Source organism: Salmo trutta, chromosome 32 (genome assembly GCF_901001165.1).
Source record: "Salmo trutta chromosome 32, fSalTru1.1, whole genome shotgun sequence".
NCBI classification, from domain to species: Eukaryota; Metazoa; Chordata; class Actinopteri; order Salmoniformes; family Salmonidae; genus Salmo; species Salmo trutta.
Genome location: NC_042988.1, coordinates 22,892,316 through 22,911,719, shown reverse-complemented (window position 1 = coordinate 22,911,719; position 19,404 = coordinate 22,892,316). Strand labels below are relative to the sequence as shown.

The 19,404-nt window shown below is 42.9% G+C and overlaps 1 protein-coding gene across 3 annotated transcripts in view; it reads left to right on the top strand.

Annotated features, from left to right (window-relative positions):
• The window catches only part of LOC115171437 (protein shisa-6), a 100,244-nt gene that overhangs the window by 10,234 nt on the left and 70,606 nt on the right, over positions 1 to 19,404 (top strand). For 2 of the 3 annotated variants that reach the window (XM_029728248.1, XM_029728247.1), the window contains exon 1: positions 13,903 to 14,648. The exons of the other annotated variant lie outside the window; for it this stretch is intronic. In XM_029728248.1, coding sequence (XP_029584108.1) covers positions 14,104 to 14,648 — 545 coding nt within the window. In that variant the 5' untranslated portion in view covers positions 13,903 to 14,103. Of the gene's footprint in view, positions 1 to 13,902; positions 14,649 to 19,404 lie in introns of those variants that run through there. 3 annotated transcript variants of the gene reach the window in all.

Here is a 19,404-nt window from a genome sequence, read left to right as displayed (position 1 = left end):
GCAATGAGAAATGTTCCATGGTGCCACTCTGTGCAGCTGTGACCCAGTTCATAGACTCTCACCAGCACAGTGTCAGTGGGGAGGACACCAGATCCAGAGTGGGCACATACATTTGATTTGCTGGGGCACACACACCATCCCCCCACACTGGCACTGCCACAGCTTTCTATAGTGCCAACCTTCTAATGACAGACGAAGGCAAAAATGGCATTTGTTGACTTCTGATGTGGCCATCATATAAACAAATTGTGAACTTAGTTGTTTTTTATTTCTTAGCTTGTCAAGAGACTTGCTGTATTTAACAGCAGTTAATTCTGTATAAGACTAGTCATGGCATCCATTTTGGCAGAGGACCTACAACCTGGCAGAAGAACACTGCACTTTAGAGAAAGACTGTATTACATTTACATTTACGTCATTTAGCAGACGCTCTTATCCAGAGCGACTTACAAATTGGTGCATTCACCTATAATATCCAGTAGAACAACCACTTTACAATAGTGCATCTAAATCTTTTAAGGGGGGGGGTTAGAAGGATTACTTTATCCTATCCCAGGTATTCCTTAAAGAGGTGGGGTTTCAGGTGTCTCCGGAAGGTGGTGATTGACTCCGCTGTCCTGGCATCGTGAGGGAGCTTGTTCCACCATTGGGGTGCCAGAGCGGCGAACAGTTTTGACTGGGCTGAGCGGGAACTGTGCTTCCTCAGAGGTAGGGAGGCGAGCAGGCCAGAGGTGGATGAACGCAGTGCCCTTGTTTGGGTGTAGGGCCTGATCAGAGCCTGAAGGTACGGAGGTGCCGTTCCCCTCGCAGCTCCGTAGGCAAGCACCATGGTCTTGTAGCGGATGCGAGCTTCAACTGGAAGCCAGTGGAGAGAGCGGAGGAGCGGGGTGACGTGAGAGAACTTGGGAAGGTTGAACACCAGACGGGCTGCGGCGTTCTGGATGAGTTGTAGGGGTTTGATGGCACAGGCAGGGAGCCCAGCCAACAGCGAGTTGCAGTAATCCAGACGGGAGATGACAAGTGCCTGGATTAGGACCTGCGCCGCTTCCTGTGTGAGGCAGGGTCGTACTCTGCGAACGTTGTAGAGCATGAACCTACAGGATCGGGTCACCGCCTTGATGTTAGTGGAGAACGACAGGGTGTTGTCCAGGATCACGCCAAGGTTCTTAGCACTCTGGGAGGAGGACACAAGGGAGTTGTCAACCGTGATGGCGAGATCATGGAACGGGCAGTCCTTCCCCGGGAGGAAGAGCAGCTCCGTCTTGCCGAGGTTCAGCTTGAGGTGGTGATCCGTCATCCACACTGATATGTCTGCCAGACATGCAGAGATGCGATTCGCCACCTGGTTGTCAGAAGGGGGAAAGGAGAAGATTAATTGTGTGTCGTCTGCATAGCAATGATAGGAGAGACCGTGTGAGGATATGACAGAGCCAAGTGACTTGGTGTATAGCGAGAATAGGAGAGGGCCTAGAACAGAGCCTTGGGGGACACCAGTGGTGAGAGCACGTGGTGCGGAGACAGATTCTCGCCACGCCACCTGGTAGGAGCGACCTGTCAGGTAGGACGCAATCCAAGCGTGGGCCGCGCCGGAGATGCCCAGCTCGGAGAGGGTGGAGAGGAGGATCTGATGGTTCACAGTATCAAAGGCAGCAGATAGGTCTAGAAGGATGAGAGCAGAGGAGAGAGAGTTAGCTTTAGCAGTGCGGAGAGCCTCCGTGACACAGAGAAGAGCAGTCTCAGTTGAATGCCCAGTCTTGAAACCTGACTGATTAGGATCAAGAAGGTCGTTCTGAGAGAGATAGCAGGAGAGCTGGCCAAGGACGGCACGTTCAAGAGTTTTGGAGAGAAAAGAAAGAAGGGATACTGGTCTGTAGTTGTTGACATCGGAGGGATCGAGTGTAGGTTTTTTCAGAAGGGGTGCAACTCTCGCTCTCTTGAAGACGGAAGGGACGTAGCCAGCGGTCAAGGATGAGTTGATGAGCGAGGTGAGGTAGGGGAGAAGGTCTCCGGAAATGGTCTGGAGAAGAGAGGAGGGGATAGGGTCAAGTGGGCAGGTTGTTGGGCGGCCGGCCGTCACAAGACGCGAGATTTCATCTGGAGATAGAGGGGAGAAAGAGGTCAAAGCACAGGGTAGGGCAGTGTGAGCAGGACCAGCGGTGTCGCTTGACTTAGCAAACGAGGATCGGATGTCGTCAACCTTCTTTTCAAAATGGTTGACGAAGTCATCCGCAGTGAGGGAGGAGGGGGGGGGAGGGGGGAGGAGGATTCAGGAGGGAGGAGAAGGTAGCAAAAAGCTTCCTAGGGTTAGAGGCAGATGCTTGGAATTTAGAGTGGTAGAAAGTGGCTTTAGCAGCAGATACAGAAGAGGAAAATGTAGAGAGGAGGGAGTGAAAGGATGCGAGGTCCGCAGGGAGGCGAGTTTTCCTCCATTTCCGCTCGGCTGCCCGGAGCCCTGTTCTGTGAGCTCGCAGTGAGTCGTCGAGCCACGGAGCAGGAGGGGAGGACCGAGCCGGCCTGGAGGATAGGGGACAGAGAAAATCAAAGGATGCAGAGAGGGAGGAGAGGAGGGTTGAGGAGGCAAAATCAGGAGATAGGTTGGAGAAGGTTTGAGCAGAGGGAAGAGATGATAGGATGGAAGAGGAGAGAGTAGCAGGAGAGAGAGAGCGAAGGTTGGGACGGCGCAATACCATCCAAGTAGGGGCAGAGTGAGAAGTTTTTGATGAGAGCGAGAGGGAAAAGGATACAAGGTAGTGGTCGGAGACTTGGAGAGGAGTTGCAATGAGATTAGTGGAAGAACAGCATCTAGTAAAGATGAGGTCAAGCGTATTGCCTGCCTTGTGAGTAGGGGGGGAAGGTGAGAGGGTGAGGTCAAAAGAGGAGAGGAGTGGAAAGAAGGAGGCAGAGAGGAATGAGTCGAAGGTAGATGTGGGGAGGTTAAAGTCACCCAGAACTGTGAGAGGTGAGCCATCCTCAGGGAAGGAACTTATCAAGGCGTCAAGCTCATTGATGAACTCTCCAAGGGAACCTGGAGGGCGATAAATGATGAGGATGTTAAGCTTGAAAGGGCTGGTAACTGTGACAGCATGGAATTCAAATGAGGAGATAGACAGATGGGTCAGGGGAGAAAGAGAGAATGTCCACTTGGGAGAGATGAGGATTCCAGTGCCACCACCCCGCTGGCTCGATGCTCTAGGGGTATGCGAGAACACGTGGGCAGACGAGGAGAGAGCAGTAGGAGTAGCAGTGTTATCTGTGGTGATCCATGTTTCCGTCAGCGCCAGGAAGTCTAGGGACTGGAGGGTAGCATAGGCTGAGATGAACTCAGCCTTGTTGGCCGCAGACCGGCAGTTCCAGAGGCTGCCGGAGACCTGGAACTCCACGTGGGTCGTGCGCGCTGGGACCACCAGGTTAGAGTGGCAGCGACCACGCGGTGTGAAGCGTTTGTATGGCCTGTGCAGAGGGGAGAGAACAGGGATAGACAGACACATAGTTGACAAGCTACAGAAGAGGCTACGCTAATGCAAAGGAGATTGGAATGACAAGTGGACTACACGTCTCGAATGTTCAGAAAGTTAAGCTTACGTTGCAAAAAATCTTATTGACTAAAATGACGAAAATGATACAGTACTGCTGGCTGGTGGAGTAGGCTAGCTAGCAGTGGCTGCGTTGTTGACTTTGTTTGACCGTGTAGCTGGCTAGGTGTAGCTGGCTAGGTGACCTCGATAGTTTCAGTACTACACCTTGTCATGATACAAAAGCAACTTTGTAGCTAGCTAACATAACACTAATCAAGACGTTCCTTTGTAATGTATTTAGTTTCTACAGTGTTACTAGTTGGCTGGGTTAGGAAAAAATGGCGTCGCGGGGGACGGCAATAGCTGGCTAGCTAACCTCGGTAATTACTAAACTACACAATTATCAAGCTATGACAAAGACAACTATGTAGCTAGCTAGCCAACACTGCACTAGTCAAATCGTTCCGTTGTAAAGTATTGGTATCTACAGCGCTGCTAGTCGGTAACGGTTGGCTAGCTGTTTGCTAGCTAGCTAGCAGTGGGTTAATGATGACTAGGTGTGTTGACTACGTCTGGCGTCGCGGCTGGCTAGTTACTAATAATTACTCTAAACTACACAATTATCTTAGATGCAAAGACAACTATGTATTCATGGTATCTGTGCCCAGGTACTCCAAGTCGGAGAAAGGAAGCGACTGCACCTGATGAAACAGAAAACCCCATTGGGATTCTCACTAGCTGACAAGATTTAGCACTTAAAATACTGCATATTGATTTCATACCAAGTCTAAGGGATTAGGGCAACCCAATTTCACATTTTGAAAGGAACATAAAATAAAATGAGCTTATTAAATAGAAAAAATACTTTAAAATAAAGTTTTAAATAGATTTTAACAGTAAGAGAGATGAATATGGCAATATAGCACCTTGCTGCTATGTCTGTGAACTCATATCTACCTTGTTAAAATGTTAACAATTAAGTCCATATTTTCACTTTGAAAGTTTGAGATCTTGAAGTTGAATGCAGTCTTGACCATTCACTCTGTTCTATCTTGTCTCATCCTGTCCTCAACTTCAACTATTCTGAATAATAGTTGCTAGTGAAATAATGATTTCCTTACCAGCATCTGATAACCATCCATTCTAATCCTTTAGTGTGATTACACCCAAATTCAATTAGTTTCAAATGAACCCCCTCTCTTCCTTTTTACTTTCTGGCTAATTATCTTTCATTCATTGTGGGAACATCATATCTTTCATCAGTAGTTTAGAGAGCCTCCATTATTAGAGCCTTAGAAACAGCTGGCCATGGGGTTGTTTTACTATGGGCCTTCTGCATTTAAGCTGGGGGATAACTTTACTGACTGTCTGGCACAGGTTGATTCTGTGTCAATACACTATTACACTTGTGTGGATGTACTCAGTCACAACCGTGTTGGAGCCAAAACCTCTCAGCATTTTATGGTTTAACCAATGATGCAATACAGTGCTCTCTACATGCCAAATTCATTCCTAGATCTATTTTTAGCTTCTTAAAAAAATAGCAATAGCAATACAGTGATCTCCCTCATCTCTATATGAACTATGACCACACCATTCAACAGATTCAACAGTGCATTGGATATAGGAACAGCTTGTGTGTAGAGCTCAGTCATCCATGGGGATAGAGTTGTTGATGCACCTGTCAGTTTTGTGTCCTGTGCCTGGAGCTGTCTGAGAGGAGATACCTGCCCTTATTAAGACTCATGTACCATCACTGCGTCTGGCTGTTGGGCCTGTGTGTTTTGATGTCATTTCTCCATTCCATACAACACAGGACTCCCCCTTGATGATCTTTTTCATATGACATTGATTTATAAGGAGGTTATTACACCTGACAATGATGGATAATGCTCCTGTATTTATGATAATTATATTGAGATTAAACATGTTTCAGAAATTTCAAATGTCAAAAACTATTAAAAAGTAAAAGAAGTAAAAGAAAGACCTGTTGCTATGGTTCCTTGATCAGTCATTTATTTGAAAGTCAACATTTGAAGAATGTGAGGTTTACTCTCAGGATATTTCCTCTTTACCCAGACACCATTTTCTTCTATTTTGTCTTGCCTGTAGTTGACAGCCTTCCAACAACTTCCATATAGCATAGCCAGCAAAACCTATCCAACAACATATTGTTTGTAAACACATTGCAACTACATGAAAACTAATCCTTAGTTTGCTTTGCCTGTCATGTGAAAACACAGATTGTCTCGCAGTTCAAGTTTCGCAATCAGAAAATATCTAGCTCTCGAAAGGTCTCAAAGGTTTCAAACAGGCTGTGTGATTGAAGTCTGTCAGTGCTTCAATTACTAGTGCAGATAAATGGAGAAAGCAGTGACATGGGAGCAGAGAAAAGACTGAAGCGGATCAAGCCACTACCGCTGGGCTTCAGTGAGCCTGTCAATGAACCACATACTTCAAGAGAAAGCTTGAAAGTTTCCCGGGCTGAGAAACCGTCCCCTAGAATGGCGTGGTCTTAGTGCCTAATTGGGCTGATTAAAGGAACTCCTAAGCCGGCACTTTTGATTAAGTGGAGTGATGGGGGTGATAAAGCCTGCCTGTCAGATGGGCCAGGCCCATTAGATGGACAGAATGAAGGGGAGTTCACATTTTCCTCCATCACCACATCACAGGGAGAGAAAGAAATGAACACATCAATCGTTATGAAATCATTATGGGCTGTAGCAATCAAATGTACAGTTAGATCTACAGTATATACATCTACAAATATGAAGTCACATCTACATCTACAAATATAAAGTTACATCTACAGTATCTACACCTACAAATATGAAGTCACTTCTACATCTACAAATATAAAGTTACATCTACAGTATCTACACCTACAAATATAAAGTCACATCTACAGTATCTACATCTACAAATATAAAGTTACATCTACAGTATCTACACCTACAAATATAAAGTCACATCTACAGTATCTACATCTACAAATATAAAGTTACATCTACAGTATCTAAACCTACAAATATAAAGTCACATCTACAGTATCTACACCTACAAATATAAAGTCACATCTACAGTATCTACATCTACAAATATAAAGTTACATCTACAGTATCTAAACCTACAAATATAAAGTCACATCTACAGTATCTACACCTACAAATATAAAGTCACATCTACAGTATCTACACCTACAAATATAAAGTCACATCTACAGTATCTACATCTACAAATATAAAGTTACATCTACAGTATCTAAACCTACAAATATAAAGTCACATCTACAGTATCTACTTCTACAAATATAAAGTCACATCTACAGTATCTACACCTACAAATGTAAAGTCACATCTACAGTATCTACATCTACAAATATAAACTTACATCTACAGTATCTACATCTACAAATATAAAGTCACATCTACAGTATCTACATCTACAAATATAAACTTACATCTACAGTATCTACACCTACAAATATAAAGTCACATCTACAGTATCTACATCTACAAATATTAAGTCACATCTACATCTCCAAATATAAAGTCACATCTACAGTATCTATATCTACAAATATAAAGTTGTGTCTACAGTACAGTATGTAGCCTGCTGTATCTGTTTCTCTAGGAGCTTCTAGGAACTGACAAACCACATTTCATTCCTGATCTGACGCTAGAAGGTATCATTCATATAATATGCATAATCTAACAGCTCTCTACTACATCTTGTTTTGGTCAACTCTTCACTATTCGCCGTATTTTTCTCAAGTCTTATGATTTGAGAATAATCTTCTTTAAACCAACGTTTTTCACGGCACAATACAGCACTTGTAATTGGCAGATAGCATACCATTTTCTTTGAAAGATATTGGAACAAAAGTATGATTCAATTTAAAAACAATAACAAGAAAAGGAGAGGAGAGGCTTCTATGAGATCCTGAGGGCATGTGCCATAATTAAATTTGGATGCCACAAAACAGTTTGTTACTTGGCTCTATTCCAATGACTTCCTGTATGTGTACTGTGTACTCTGTGACTTTGTCAGTGTGCCCCTGCACCCCTGCTGGGTCCTCCTGGTCCCTGTAGGCCAGGGCCTGCATGATCTTCTGGCCATCTTGATAGGACATTTTACATTGCCAATACACAGCAGGGCACACACAGACACACACACACACTAAACACAATGGTCAGGTTTCTCTTGAAGGGCCGGGATGAAACAGAGCCTCTCAGTATAATTTAGGAACAGCGGTCTCTGAAAGAAATTGGGTAGTTGGAAACTTGGCATTGACATGTTGGGGTGGGATGAAGACTTGACATGTGTGGAGAGAGTCACATTGAGGTTGTGGGTCTAAGGTATCTCTTACACCTGGTTTAATTAGTTGAGTCATTTCAGATCAGATTTACCCTGAAAAATGTGCCTGCTAGTTTTTACACATTTTGTAGTGTGGAACTAATGCAGGCAAGTTGGGTAAAAATAACTTGCAAATGACCTCTGATCTGATCACGACTTCAAATCAAATCAAACTCAGCAAATGGTATGTGTGAAAGCCACATTAGACCACATTGTGCTCTCTCTCTCTCCTTCCCTACTATTCATCTCATCCACTGTCTGTCTTAAGTAGCACTTTGAAAACTCCGCCAGATGCATTTTTCAGAAGCTACTCAATAATGCCTTGTGATCTGAGGGAGAGGGAGTGAAAGAGTTGGAGGAAGAGAGAGAGGGACTGGCATATAAGAATAGCTGGTAGTTCAGGATTAACAGATAACTACTCGTTCATATGAACCACATCATGACAAGATGCCCATTACATGAATCACTGAAGTTTCAAAGATCTGTTTTGCTACTACCGCAGACATTGAAAAAAAAACGGTCAGTTAAAAATTCAGAGCCCAAGAACAATCTATTGAGAAGACATGAGAGGGTATGGCCACTATGGGAACAGGCCTATTCCTAGTCATACTACTGTAGCTGCTTGGTTAAAGCTGTACAACCCTCTAAACTATCCTACTTCAACACCTCCTTACAATAACCATTGGCATTTCAATCAGTAAACTTTATTTTCTTCAATTCACTGACAATCGCGTATCTTATGAAATTCCCTTTGGCCCTATTTTTTATAAAAACGTTTATTTGAAAAAAGAAAGCTTTACCTTCCTGGTTGCCTATAGCCTCACCCGTCACTTATCACTACACTATTAATTATTCATATATAAATGCAGTGTCTTTTGTAAGGTTTTGATATGTTCATAAAATCTAAGGAACTGCCAGGGCTGGTCATGGTTACTGTCGCTCCAAGTGCTAAGGTAATTTGAGATGTATACAGTTTCATGCATGTTAAACTGTGTGCAAATTCCCCCAGAGACTCTCTTTCCACCAGGCATTGGTTTCCTCTCAATCCTGGTCCAGCGACAGTTTGTGATGTAATTCCAAAGCTGTGACATTTACGTCCAAATGGTAATTGATTCAGAGGAAGCTGTTGGTATGCAGCTACAATTTAACAACCCGTCTCAGGGGATGTCAAGCTGTGGGAAGGAGAAACAGGAAATGAGTTGTACTGAATGTTTACCGAATGCCAATTTGAGACTGCCCACGTTCCACACCACAGAGAGGGCAGCCAAGCCCGGGGAACTGTGTAAGAGGAGATTGGAACAGATTTCTTGTTCTCCACGTTCTGCTTAGTGGCTTACCTTACTCTACAAACATCCAGGCCCAGTACAACCCTGGTAGTGAGACAACCCTGGTTGTGAGGCTACTATTGATTGGCGGCTGCAGGAAAAAAGGTACCTAGTGCATGCTATCCAAGCTCTGTGCTGTGTTTACTGGTGCGGCATAGTCTCCACCACTGCAAAGCCAGGCCGCCACAACAGGGACAGACAAGCAACAGTAATCCTCCAACTTCCACAGACGCTGTCAAGCTTTTCCCAAGGAAAGTCTGGCATCAACCTCAGTACAAACCACCCAGGATTCCAGAAAATGCTAAAAGAGTCCTTCACAATTACTTCTCAACAGTATTGACCATGGTCATTTATAAAGATGACATGATTGCAGTAATGACGGGCATAAAACATGACCCTTGGCGATCATCAGCAGTGGTCATTTTGTGCTATTGTCCTCATTACACTTCTCTATAACAGCTGTGTATACCAATGTGCTTATAGCTACTCATTTATCATGAACCGCATTAAGCGACAATTAAGGAAACATAATGTTATCACAACAGAAGAAAATTGTATATCTGTTCTCTTAATGTTGTTCAGAATGATAAATAGAGAACACTCATAATGGTCCTGTATACATTTTCACTGTGTTCGTGTGTCCGTAGCCTACTTGTGCTGGAGGTAATGGAATGTCAGTCTCAGTTAGTGAAGGACCAGGTTAGTGTAGAATTGTCTATCCCTACAGTGGTGGAGTTATTAAAACAGTGTTTTCTTCCACACAACAACCAATCTTAGCTACCATGATGCCTTCCCAGAAATGCATGTTTGTTCATCCAAAAGCAACTGTGTCACACAGTGCTGCCTGTCCTTTGTTCCCGCACCCTCCCCTATTACTGTCTGGGGGGTTGTTTCTGTTTTACTAGAGCTTTTTACACTCACATATTTTGTTTCCTTTCAGTGTGTTTTGCTGCACTGAGGTTACACCATGTGGGCAGATAAACTCTTATAATGTGTTTTACCATTACAGAAATAAAATTAACCCCCAAGGTCGACATGTCCACATCCAATATGTCCACCTCGATTGTGCAATGATGTTGTTATGTCTCCATTAACTGTGTCCTGGACTTATCATGATGTTCAAGACCCAAATAGTGAACTACATCACACAGTGTCACGTCAAGTAAGTAACCAATCAGTCCACATGGAAGTTAACCAACCCTTCTACTATGCCCTTCCTCTGAATCACAGAGCACTGACGTGTTGGAGGGAGATAAGGTTTTGCTGCCGTTAACCGCTAACAGCACACCACACAGACAGCCACTCCTTTCATGGTCTGAGCGTGGCAGCAGCAGCAGTTGCCTCAGTCGGTGCTGGCTGTGCAGCTTTGCTGGGGCTGATAAAACGAAAGAGGGAGAGAGAGACAGTGCTGCTACAGCTTTGCTCTAATTTTCCCCAGACTGGCTGCTGTTCGTCTTTACTCTGTCTCTCTCTGATAGCATGGTGTGGTGGAACAGACACAGGCCAGAACCGCCTCCTCCTCCTCTCTCTAACCATAACACTCTCCCTCCCTCCCTCCATGCTCACTTTCTCCCCACATGCCACATGGGTCCAAACTTCCTTTGACACATCCCACTGGACCATGTTGTGGTTCTTTACTATGTGCCGGTGCATTTCCCGAAAAACGGCATGAAAGCAACCATATAGATACGGCAAAAGGGTTTGAAGTCAGTAACAACTATGCCGTTCTGGCTTCACTCTGAAATTGGAGATAAGTAGTAGGCCACACAGAAGCTGCCTAGTATGCCTCAAATGACTAACTTTGATAACATCAGCTTTGATAACATCGACTAATTTCCCCATGCCTATCTGCTCTTGAGAGGAGATCGCTTGGGCCTGTCAATATGAGGGAGATAGGGTGCCATTACATATGTTCTCATTAAATTGAAAGGTGTATTGGTAGTTTGAAGTCGGTTTACTTCTACATCTTAGAGGACATTCATGTACATTTAGCATAACCCTTCCAGACTCCATGATTTTGGGACTTTGGAATACATGGACGTGGGCTGATGGTACTTCTAGGAATTCAAATCTTATAAAATCTTATACAAATGCCTTAAACAATTCATTTTTCAAATAGTATTTGCTTTTTGATGAAACATTTTTGGACAGTTCCATTAACTCAAACGTACCCAAACATTTCAACATTACACACTACTGTTTTGCATAAGAACTGGGACAGACATTTTGGTTATGCTCTGAGCTGAAGCCCAAACAGGATCCACATACAGTCCCTGATTGAAAGAGCAGGTTTTTAGACACACAGCAAACAGATGTGGTACAGTAAGTTGGGCCTTTTCATGATGTCATAACAATGACACCTCATTATAATCACTTAGTCTTCTGTTTGGAGAAAATATAACATTAGACAGTATTGTTTCCAATTAGTTGTTGTTTCAAGATGTTGCTCATTCCACTTAATTGGGAGAAAACAAGAGAGCACTATTCCCAGGTTGGAACCCTAATGATTTCATTCTTCTGAGGAATGGTCTCATTATTCCTGAGCCAATGTCGACCCAGTCGTTACCTGTCAATGCTTTTTGCTGAGGCTAGCTTTCTCCGCCCTAAGCTGTTAAACATTAATGGACAATCCTTCTTCCCTTTGTGCTCGATATGACATCTGATGTGTCATTTTGACTGACAGAGAGTCGGGGGGCTAATTTGCAAATGCTGCCATCCATAGCATCCAGTGAAGAAACACATTTATCAAAAGCCCTGTGCCCTTTTCTTGTCTCCTTGTCATATTAGCTTCTGAACACTGTCAGGGCAGCGTGGAGTTTATGGATTTCATTTCAAAGGCCTCGCTGTTTTCAACATGCAACTCAATGTGTGGACAAGGTTAAAAAAGGCTACCTCATTCAACCATGGGCCACAAAGTAACTTACTGTGCTTGGAGAGTAACAGTAGCTCATCATAGCCTTGTACTCATACTGTAATATGGGTCAAACACAACTGAAAGTACACAAACCTGTAAAATGAAAAATGATGGGGGAAAGTACATCAAATATGTAGAGTTGTCTGAAACGATAGGGATTGTTAGATTTAGATTGCACAAGGTCTCCCAGGAACCTCCACTGAACTAGGGGCTGAAGTCAATTATGTAGGCCATTGTTCTTTTTCCGTCTCCACTGCCTCATCCAAAATTACATGGAGGTTGAACATGATGCAGTGCCTTTCATTGAAAATTAGGCTACTGCGGTTTCTGGAGCCTCCTATAAGTAAGTGTGTTAGCTTTAATGCAGCTTTTTCACTGAATATTAACCAACTGCTTTCCGTTGTAATGTATGTTGTCTCTCTTTCCAACAAGCCACATTCCAGATTAGATATCAATGTCTTAGGAAATATAGCCACTTTTCTGAACACCAGAATGGAACATTCCAATAGCCTGGAGACAAGCTCTGCTATCATGGCATGTTCAACTGTGTATTACCAGCATATTGTGGCATGTTATTGTATTACCTAAAGCAGATCATTCCCAATCTCTCGCATAATAGGGCATAATAAAAGCCAACTATATAGAAGCACCAACAATTGCAACATGCTGCTGTTACATGGTATGAGTGAACGCAGCATTGTGCAGTAGAGCGAAGATTTACACCACCAACGTCGCACTCTGAAAGAGAAAGCTCTAATGCAGTTCTAGAATGGTCCAGATTATTGAGTGCAGCCTGTAGGCATGACCGAGCGCACTGTTAGGGGCCGATTTCTAATTAACTGAGGTACCTGTATTGGTGACGTAGACGCGCTCATGTGGAGGGGGGAGTGAGGGATGGAGTCGGGTCGGAGCAGAGCGGGGTCTCACGCGGAGCTGAGGTACTTTGGTTCAGTCTGTGGCAGAGTCGAGACACCCAGTTCCCGGACACCATCAAAGGGTAAGTGCTTATCTGTTTCGTTGTTGTGTGATTTTGGTTGTTTTGTTTGTACAAAAGTTTCGTTAGATTCGTCTTCTTCTCTCCATGAATAGAGCTGAAGGAAAGTAAACTTCGTACAAGAAAAGAGGGGGGAAACTACCAGCATTGAATATGTTAGGCTATTTCTCTGGAAAATTAGTTAAGACGTTTTATTTGTTTGCGTTATAACTTTGAAGTAGACATTCAAAAATAGAAAGCATAGCACCAAGAAGTACTCAAGGATATATCCGCATAGTGTCGGAGCTGGGTTGCGCTGTCCATGGTGCTGAAACACCTCGTGCGTCTGCGAGGGAACGTTTGTTTGACTGAGCAGAATTGTTTTACGCGCGTTCATATGCGTCTGTTTAGTTAGCATTGATACGCAATTCATAAAATTTGATTTCATTTGGTGCAGATGGTTGTTATTTTTCTTATGTAAAATGTTTGGTCCTTTCTTTTCTTTTAACAAAGTATTTTTTTACAGTAGGAATTTACTGAATCCTCTGTCTTTCTCTCCTGCTTTCTCTACAGAAAACAATCAGCGGTCAACTGTGCAACATTTAGAGCTTTGCTAATAAAGATATACTTATGGTAGATGGCATTGTCGGAGACAGCCAGAGGGGATTCTTCAGCCCATTTCTCAAGCTGAATCCAAATGACACTTCCTCCACCCAAAAGTCCCCGGATGACCACAGAACTCCACTTATATTCGGAGGATGCTGCACAATGTGTGACACGGTCGTCCGACTGCAATTGATTGGTGCAAGAAGCGTCCTTCCTTCAACCAGAGCATGACACTCTCAGCAGTGGACAGTTGGAAAAGGGCTTCGGAAATGAACCCCCGTGGACAGCCGCAAGACTGGGTCAGTGGCAGGAGCACGGCAAGGTAAAGAGGTCTTCATGCGAGGAGAGAAAGCATACAACTAAAAAAAGTGGGGGGCAAACGATCGCATCAGCAAAGACATACAACCTCAAATCATGGGGATACAGCATCTTCTGCTTCTTTTGATTTACTTGGACCCGCTGAATGTACTGTGCGCGGCTACAGCCAACAAGAAGAAAAACGCTCCAAAGCGGAATCAGAAGATGAAGGAGGTGAACGGCACGGAGGCGCCTACTGCGGTTCCGCGGCGAAACACTCAGGTCCAGGCACCTTCGATCGCTACCCATGACACGTGTCTGGGCTACTATGACGTGAGCGGAGCGTACGATAAAGTGTTCGAGTGCAACAACACTGAGCACCGCTACTGTTGTGGAAGTTGTTTCCTGCGCTATTGCTGTGCAGAAAAAGGGAAACGCATAGAACAGAACACTTGCACAAATTATAACACCCCAGATTGGATCAAAACGCAGCCTCCCTCCCCGGCACCAACAGGTGACACTTACGACCCTGACTTGGATCAGACTAACACAACGGTATACATCACCTGTGGTGTCATAGCTTTTATCATACTCATCGGAGTTTCTGCAAAAGTTGCCTACGACAAAGCAACCAAGCCCCCTCAGGAAATGAATGTCCATAGGTAAGTCACCCTGACATTCAGGTTAAGAAATAGTCATTTATTATGGGGGTCACTTTTTTCCTGTGTGTGTGTGTGTGTGTGTGTGTGTGTGTGTGTGTGTGTGTGTGTGTGTGTGTGTGTGTGTGTGTGTGTGTGTGTGTGTGTGTGTGTGTGTGTGTGTGTGTGTGTGTGATTGTGTGTGCAATCATTGTTAAGAAACACCAGCTTCAGTTTTCACAGACATGAAAGTCTGCTGATGACAGTAAAAATGTGTACAATGGGTATAGAAAGCTAAATTAGATTTGTCAGTAGACTAAATCATGAGCACTTCATCACAATGATGCATATGAATCTGACCATCACAGGTGTGCAGCTATATGCTCAACTTTTGAATAGGGATGAAGCCTTAATTCACAACGATGCTCAATTTCATTCCTCTCTGGAAAATAATGTTACACCACCTGCAAGCCATTATGCAAAGGGAAACTGATCATTACAATCAACTCCTTTTCAAATACCTCTCTTATGCAGATATACACAATCCCCCAACTGACAGTCAACCCAGTTCACCACTACCACCACCAATACCACTACTACCACTACCAACACCACCACCACCATACATTGGAACATTAAATGTCTCTTGTCAACTAAAGTATTGCTCCGTTTTCATCAGCAGCACAAACAAACCTCCATGAGGCAGGTGCGGAATTGAATGTCTCTGTCAAAGAAAAGGCATCACATTCATGGTCACGGTATAACATTCAGGCTAGGAGCAAGGTTGGTTTTCTTCACTGCTAACAACCCAGAGGACATACTGTACAGATGTCACTCTCCCTTCTTTTGATTGGCTTTGTATCTTACGGGATAATGGCCCATGGATGGACTGCTGTTGGGAAAGTATGAGCTAAACACATTATGGTGGAATACATCTAACTGCTGAGGAATCAATGTCTCAATGTATTAATTATATTATGTTCCTATGAATGGAATGAATGCATACTGTACCAACAATCCTTATAATCAGGCACTCTGAAGTCCAACAATTTCCAAGTATTTGGATATGTGCTGAAAATAACAAATTGCCTCCGCAATTATTGAAGCTGGTGATTTTTTCAATGACACATTAGAAGCCTTGACTATATTGTTAAGCACTTCCTAGAGCTAGGAGAGTAACTCATGTACTGTAGTCTGAATTGAAAGACAGTTAACCTTCTCAAGTGGAGGAGTATGTTAGGGATTTTGTGCTCTGACATCAACCCGCCATGATGAATTTTGCAGATTAAGCCAGCAGCTATCTCATTCACTCATGGTGTTGTATTTGAGTAGTATACCTATGCCTTGCAAGAAAAGCTATAACAAGACAGTACCCAAAGAGATGGTTTGGGTGGAGAAACCACATGTGGTTAGCCAATCATTGCGGTTGTCTAATGGTGGTCTGGTGTCTATTAGCCCATAGCAGAGGGGGTTGTCTACCTGTTCAGCCAAAGCTAAGATCTTGATTAAAGCCCATATGAGGCTAATTGTGCCTTGCTAGGACTGGCTTCTGTACCCTCGTTACCTGCTGGCTCCATAAAGTCAAGGCAGTGAGTGGAATTCAGATTGATTGTTCTCAGAGTCCATGCAGCATTAATTTGTACCCATTCTTAAGCAAGCCCCTCCCATGGCATCAACCCTAGATAGAAAATGTATGTTTCTCCACTAGAGATCATTTGTACCACAAGCCTAGTGGATATAGTGGCTGGTCTATCAGACTGGAAGACCTTTGTCTGGAGTTAAATGCAGCTTGAACTGTAGCAGTGGCCAGATGTGTAATATGGGGTAAGTTCCAAGGATGACACTGACTGTCATCTTCTCATGACAGGGATCTACAACCATAGATCTGTCTCTCTTCCACAACATCCATTAACCTCAGCATTAATACTTCTGCTGTTAGATGAGTCACACTCACACTGTTGTTAGAAGTCCATACTTCAACCTGTCAAATGTCATTGACTCCTAGCTGAACAATGCATATCAAAGCATTAGAAAGGAAACCTTTTTGTTCCCCTCAGTTTATTAAACGTCTGGTTCTGAAGAGAAATCTTTCAGGTGGACGGTTCTGCTGACAAAATATAGATATGAGAACAAGGCTTGGATAAGTGCCCCCCATTCATTTTTCCTTTCGAAAATTCATGGTTATGTCTACAACCTCATTAGCTATTGATTTAATAGTCCCACCAAAATATGGTGTCAAGTACAGGTCTTTGGTTTAAGAGATAATGTTCTCAGACACATTTTTCTGCTCGTGGAGTGACATTCAAATATACAATCCTTAAATGCAAGCCAAGCCATTACCTTGACAGTTTCAACGATGACAGTACAAGTAGAAAATATGATACCAATATCTGTCTGTCTCTAGTGTATTCCTACAGTTCTAGTCAAAGCTATTTCACGCAACCTACCAAATTACTCACTTTGATCCCACTAAAGACTATTAGACTTCTGAGGCTGTGGCAGTGCCTCCATCTCAGTACTCAGAACTGAGGAGACTGTGAGGATTTCTGGCCCCTTAATGCTCTCCTATCCTAGCCATGGGGCATACTTTTAAATGGAAATGCATACTGCCACCACCACATCAGTATGAGTGGTGGTGAGAGAGATGAGACATATGCTGCCCAATTCTGATTTCTTTCTAGAGCTAATTGGTCTTTTGACCAATCAGATCAGCTCAAAAAATATATAATGTCAAAATATCTCATGTGACTGGTCAAAAGACCAATTAGTGTAAAATCAGAATTGGGCTGCCTGTGTAAATGCAGCCAGAGTAGGGATGACTAAACGAGGTGACATTGCATAGTGGACATTCAATAGCTTTTTTAATGATTTATTTCCAACAATCATTTGGCACATTTGGTAATAATGATCTCTGCCGGGGGAAAAAATGTACTTCTGTGGCTGGCTTGAGACATTAATGCTGGATTGTGAGGGGAATGCTAAGGCATTGGCAGACCTTTGTTGTTTCTTCTATGACCTTCACGGAGGCACAATAAATGTCGAGTGAAAGCCAAAGCCAGGGATTTGAGTGGTCTATATTGATCACTTTCTCGAAAGCAAACCTGGATGCAATTTAAGATGGATCTGTTGAAAAAAAGCATCTACTCTCAGATTGAGTACATATTAGGTTTTGTTATGCCAGTGAGAGTCAGTTCCAATACATTCAAAAGGGATTTCTAAATTGACCTGCATGCAGTGAGATTCAATATGTCATTTTTGAGAGATTTTACCATAATATTGGGCAGAGAAAGCAGATTGGGTGAGGTAGGTGAGATAGCATGGCTTTGCAATGTCTCTTGTATAACTTTAATGCATGTAAAGCACACCTACATGGATTTATTTCCTCTCCAGTTTCTGCTTCTACTCCATTAGTGGTTGGCAAGTCAGTGATATGCTTCTCTCTGCTCACATTGGGAATATTCCTTTTTTTGGTGTTCCTGACAACCTAATCTCTCATGGACAGACTATATATACCTAATTGGTACTGGCACTGGTCCTCGAGCATCTGACCAAATTACAAAAGATTTTAGTTCTGCATTAACCAAGATTACTGACAACCTGATAGGCAGGGTCAATGCTGCAATACTTTTCTAACATATTCATTCAGCCATGAATCATGGCTTGACAAACATTTTGTGGAGTTCAGGATCCAAGGGGAGTAGAAATTCACATTGGTTTCAATTTTTTTCTCCCCAATACGTTTGAACCTATTTTAATTGGTAAATGGTCAGGTGCAGCAAAGAAAGACCTAGCAAAGCTGCAGCTGGCTCAAAACAAAGCAGCACGCCTTGGCCTTAACTGTACACACAGAACTAACATCAATAGCATGCATGAGTCTTTCATGGTTCAGGGTTGAGGAGAGATGTGTTACTTCTCTTCTAGTCTTTTTAAGAAATGTGTGTGTGTTGAAAATGCCTAACCACATGTATACATGTATAACCTATATGCATACACTTCAAACAGACATACTGTACATACTCCACCAGATACACCACTATGGGTTTCTTCACAGTACCCAAACCAAAGACAGATTTAATGCATCACTCAGTTACTGTATGTTTAGAGCCATGTCATTGTGGAATGCTCTGCCACAAGACGTTACTCAGGCAAAAAGTAAGTTTAGCTTTAAAAAACAGAAGAAAAAAATGTATGCTGCATCACATCATCTTTCCTATTTATAAAGATGGAATGTATTGTATATAAGAATATGTCACGTCTTGACCATAGAGTGCTCTTATTTTCTATGGTAGAGTAGGTCAGGGCGTGACTGGGGGGGTTATCTAGTTTATTTTTTCTATGTTGTGTTCTTGTTTCTTTTTTCTATGTTGGGGGTTTTGTATGATTCCCAATTAGAGGCAGCTGGTCATCATTGTCTCTAATTGGGGATCATATTTAAGTAGTTGTTTTTCCCACCTGTGTTTATGGGAGATTATTTTGAGTTAGTGCATGTTGCACCTCTGTTGTCACGGTTTGTTGTTTGTTTCTAGTTTATTGTTTGTTTGGCTAAGTTTCACTATATAATAAAGATGTGGAACGATACGCACGCTGCGCCTTGGTCCGTTCCTACACACACACACACGTGACAGAATATGAATATGTATATATGAATAGTGTGTAAATACTGTTGTCTCTTGGTCTCTTTCAAATATATAACTCTTATTTTTATGTGCATTTTTTATTTGGATTTAATGTAATATCTTATGTTTTTCTTGTCTATAACTGTTCTGTACTTTGTCATGAA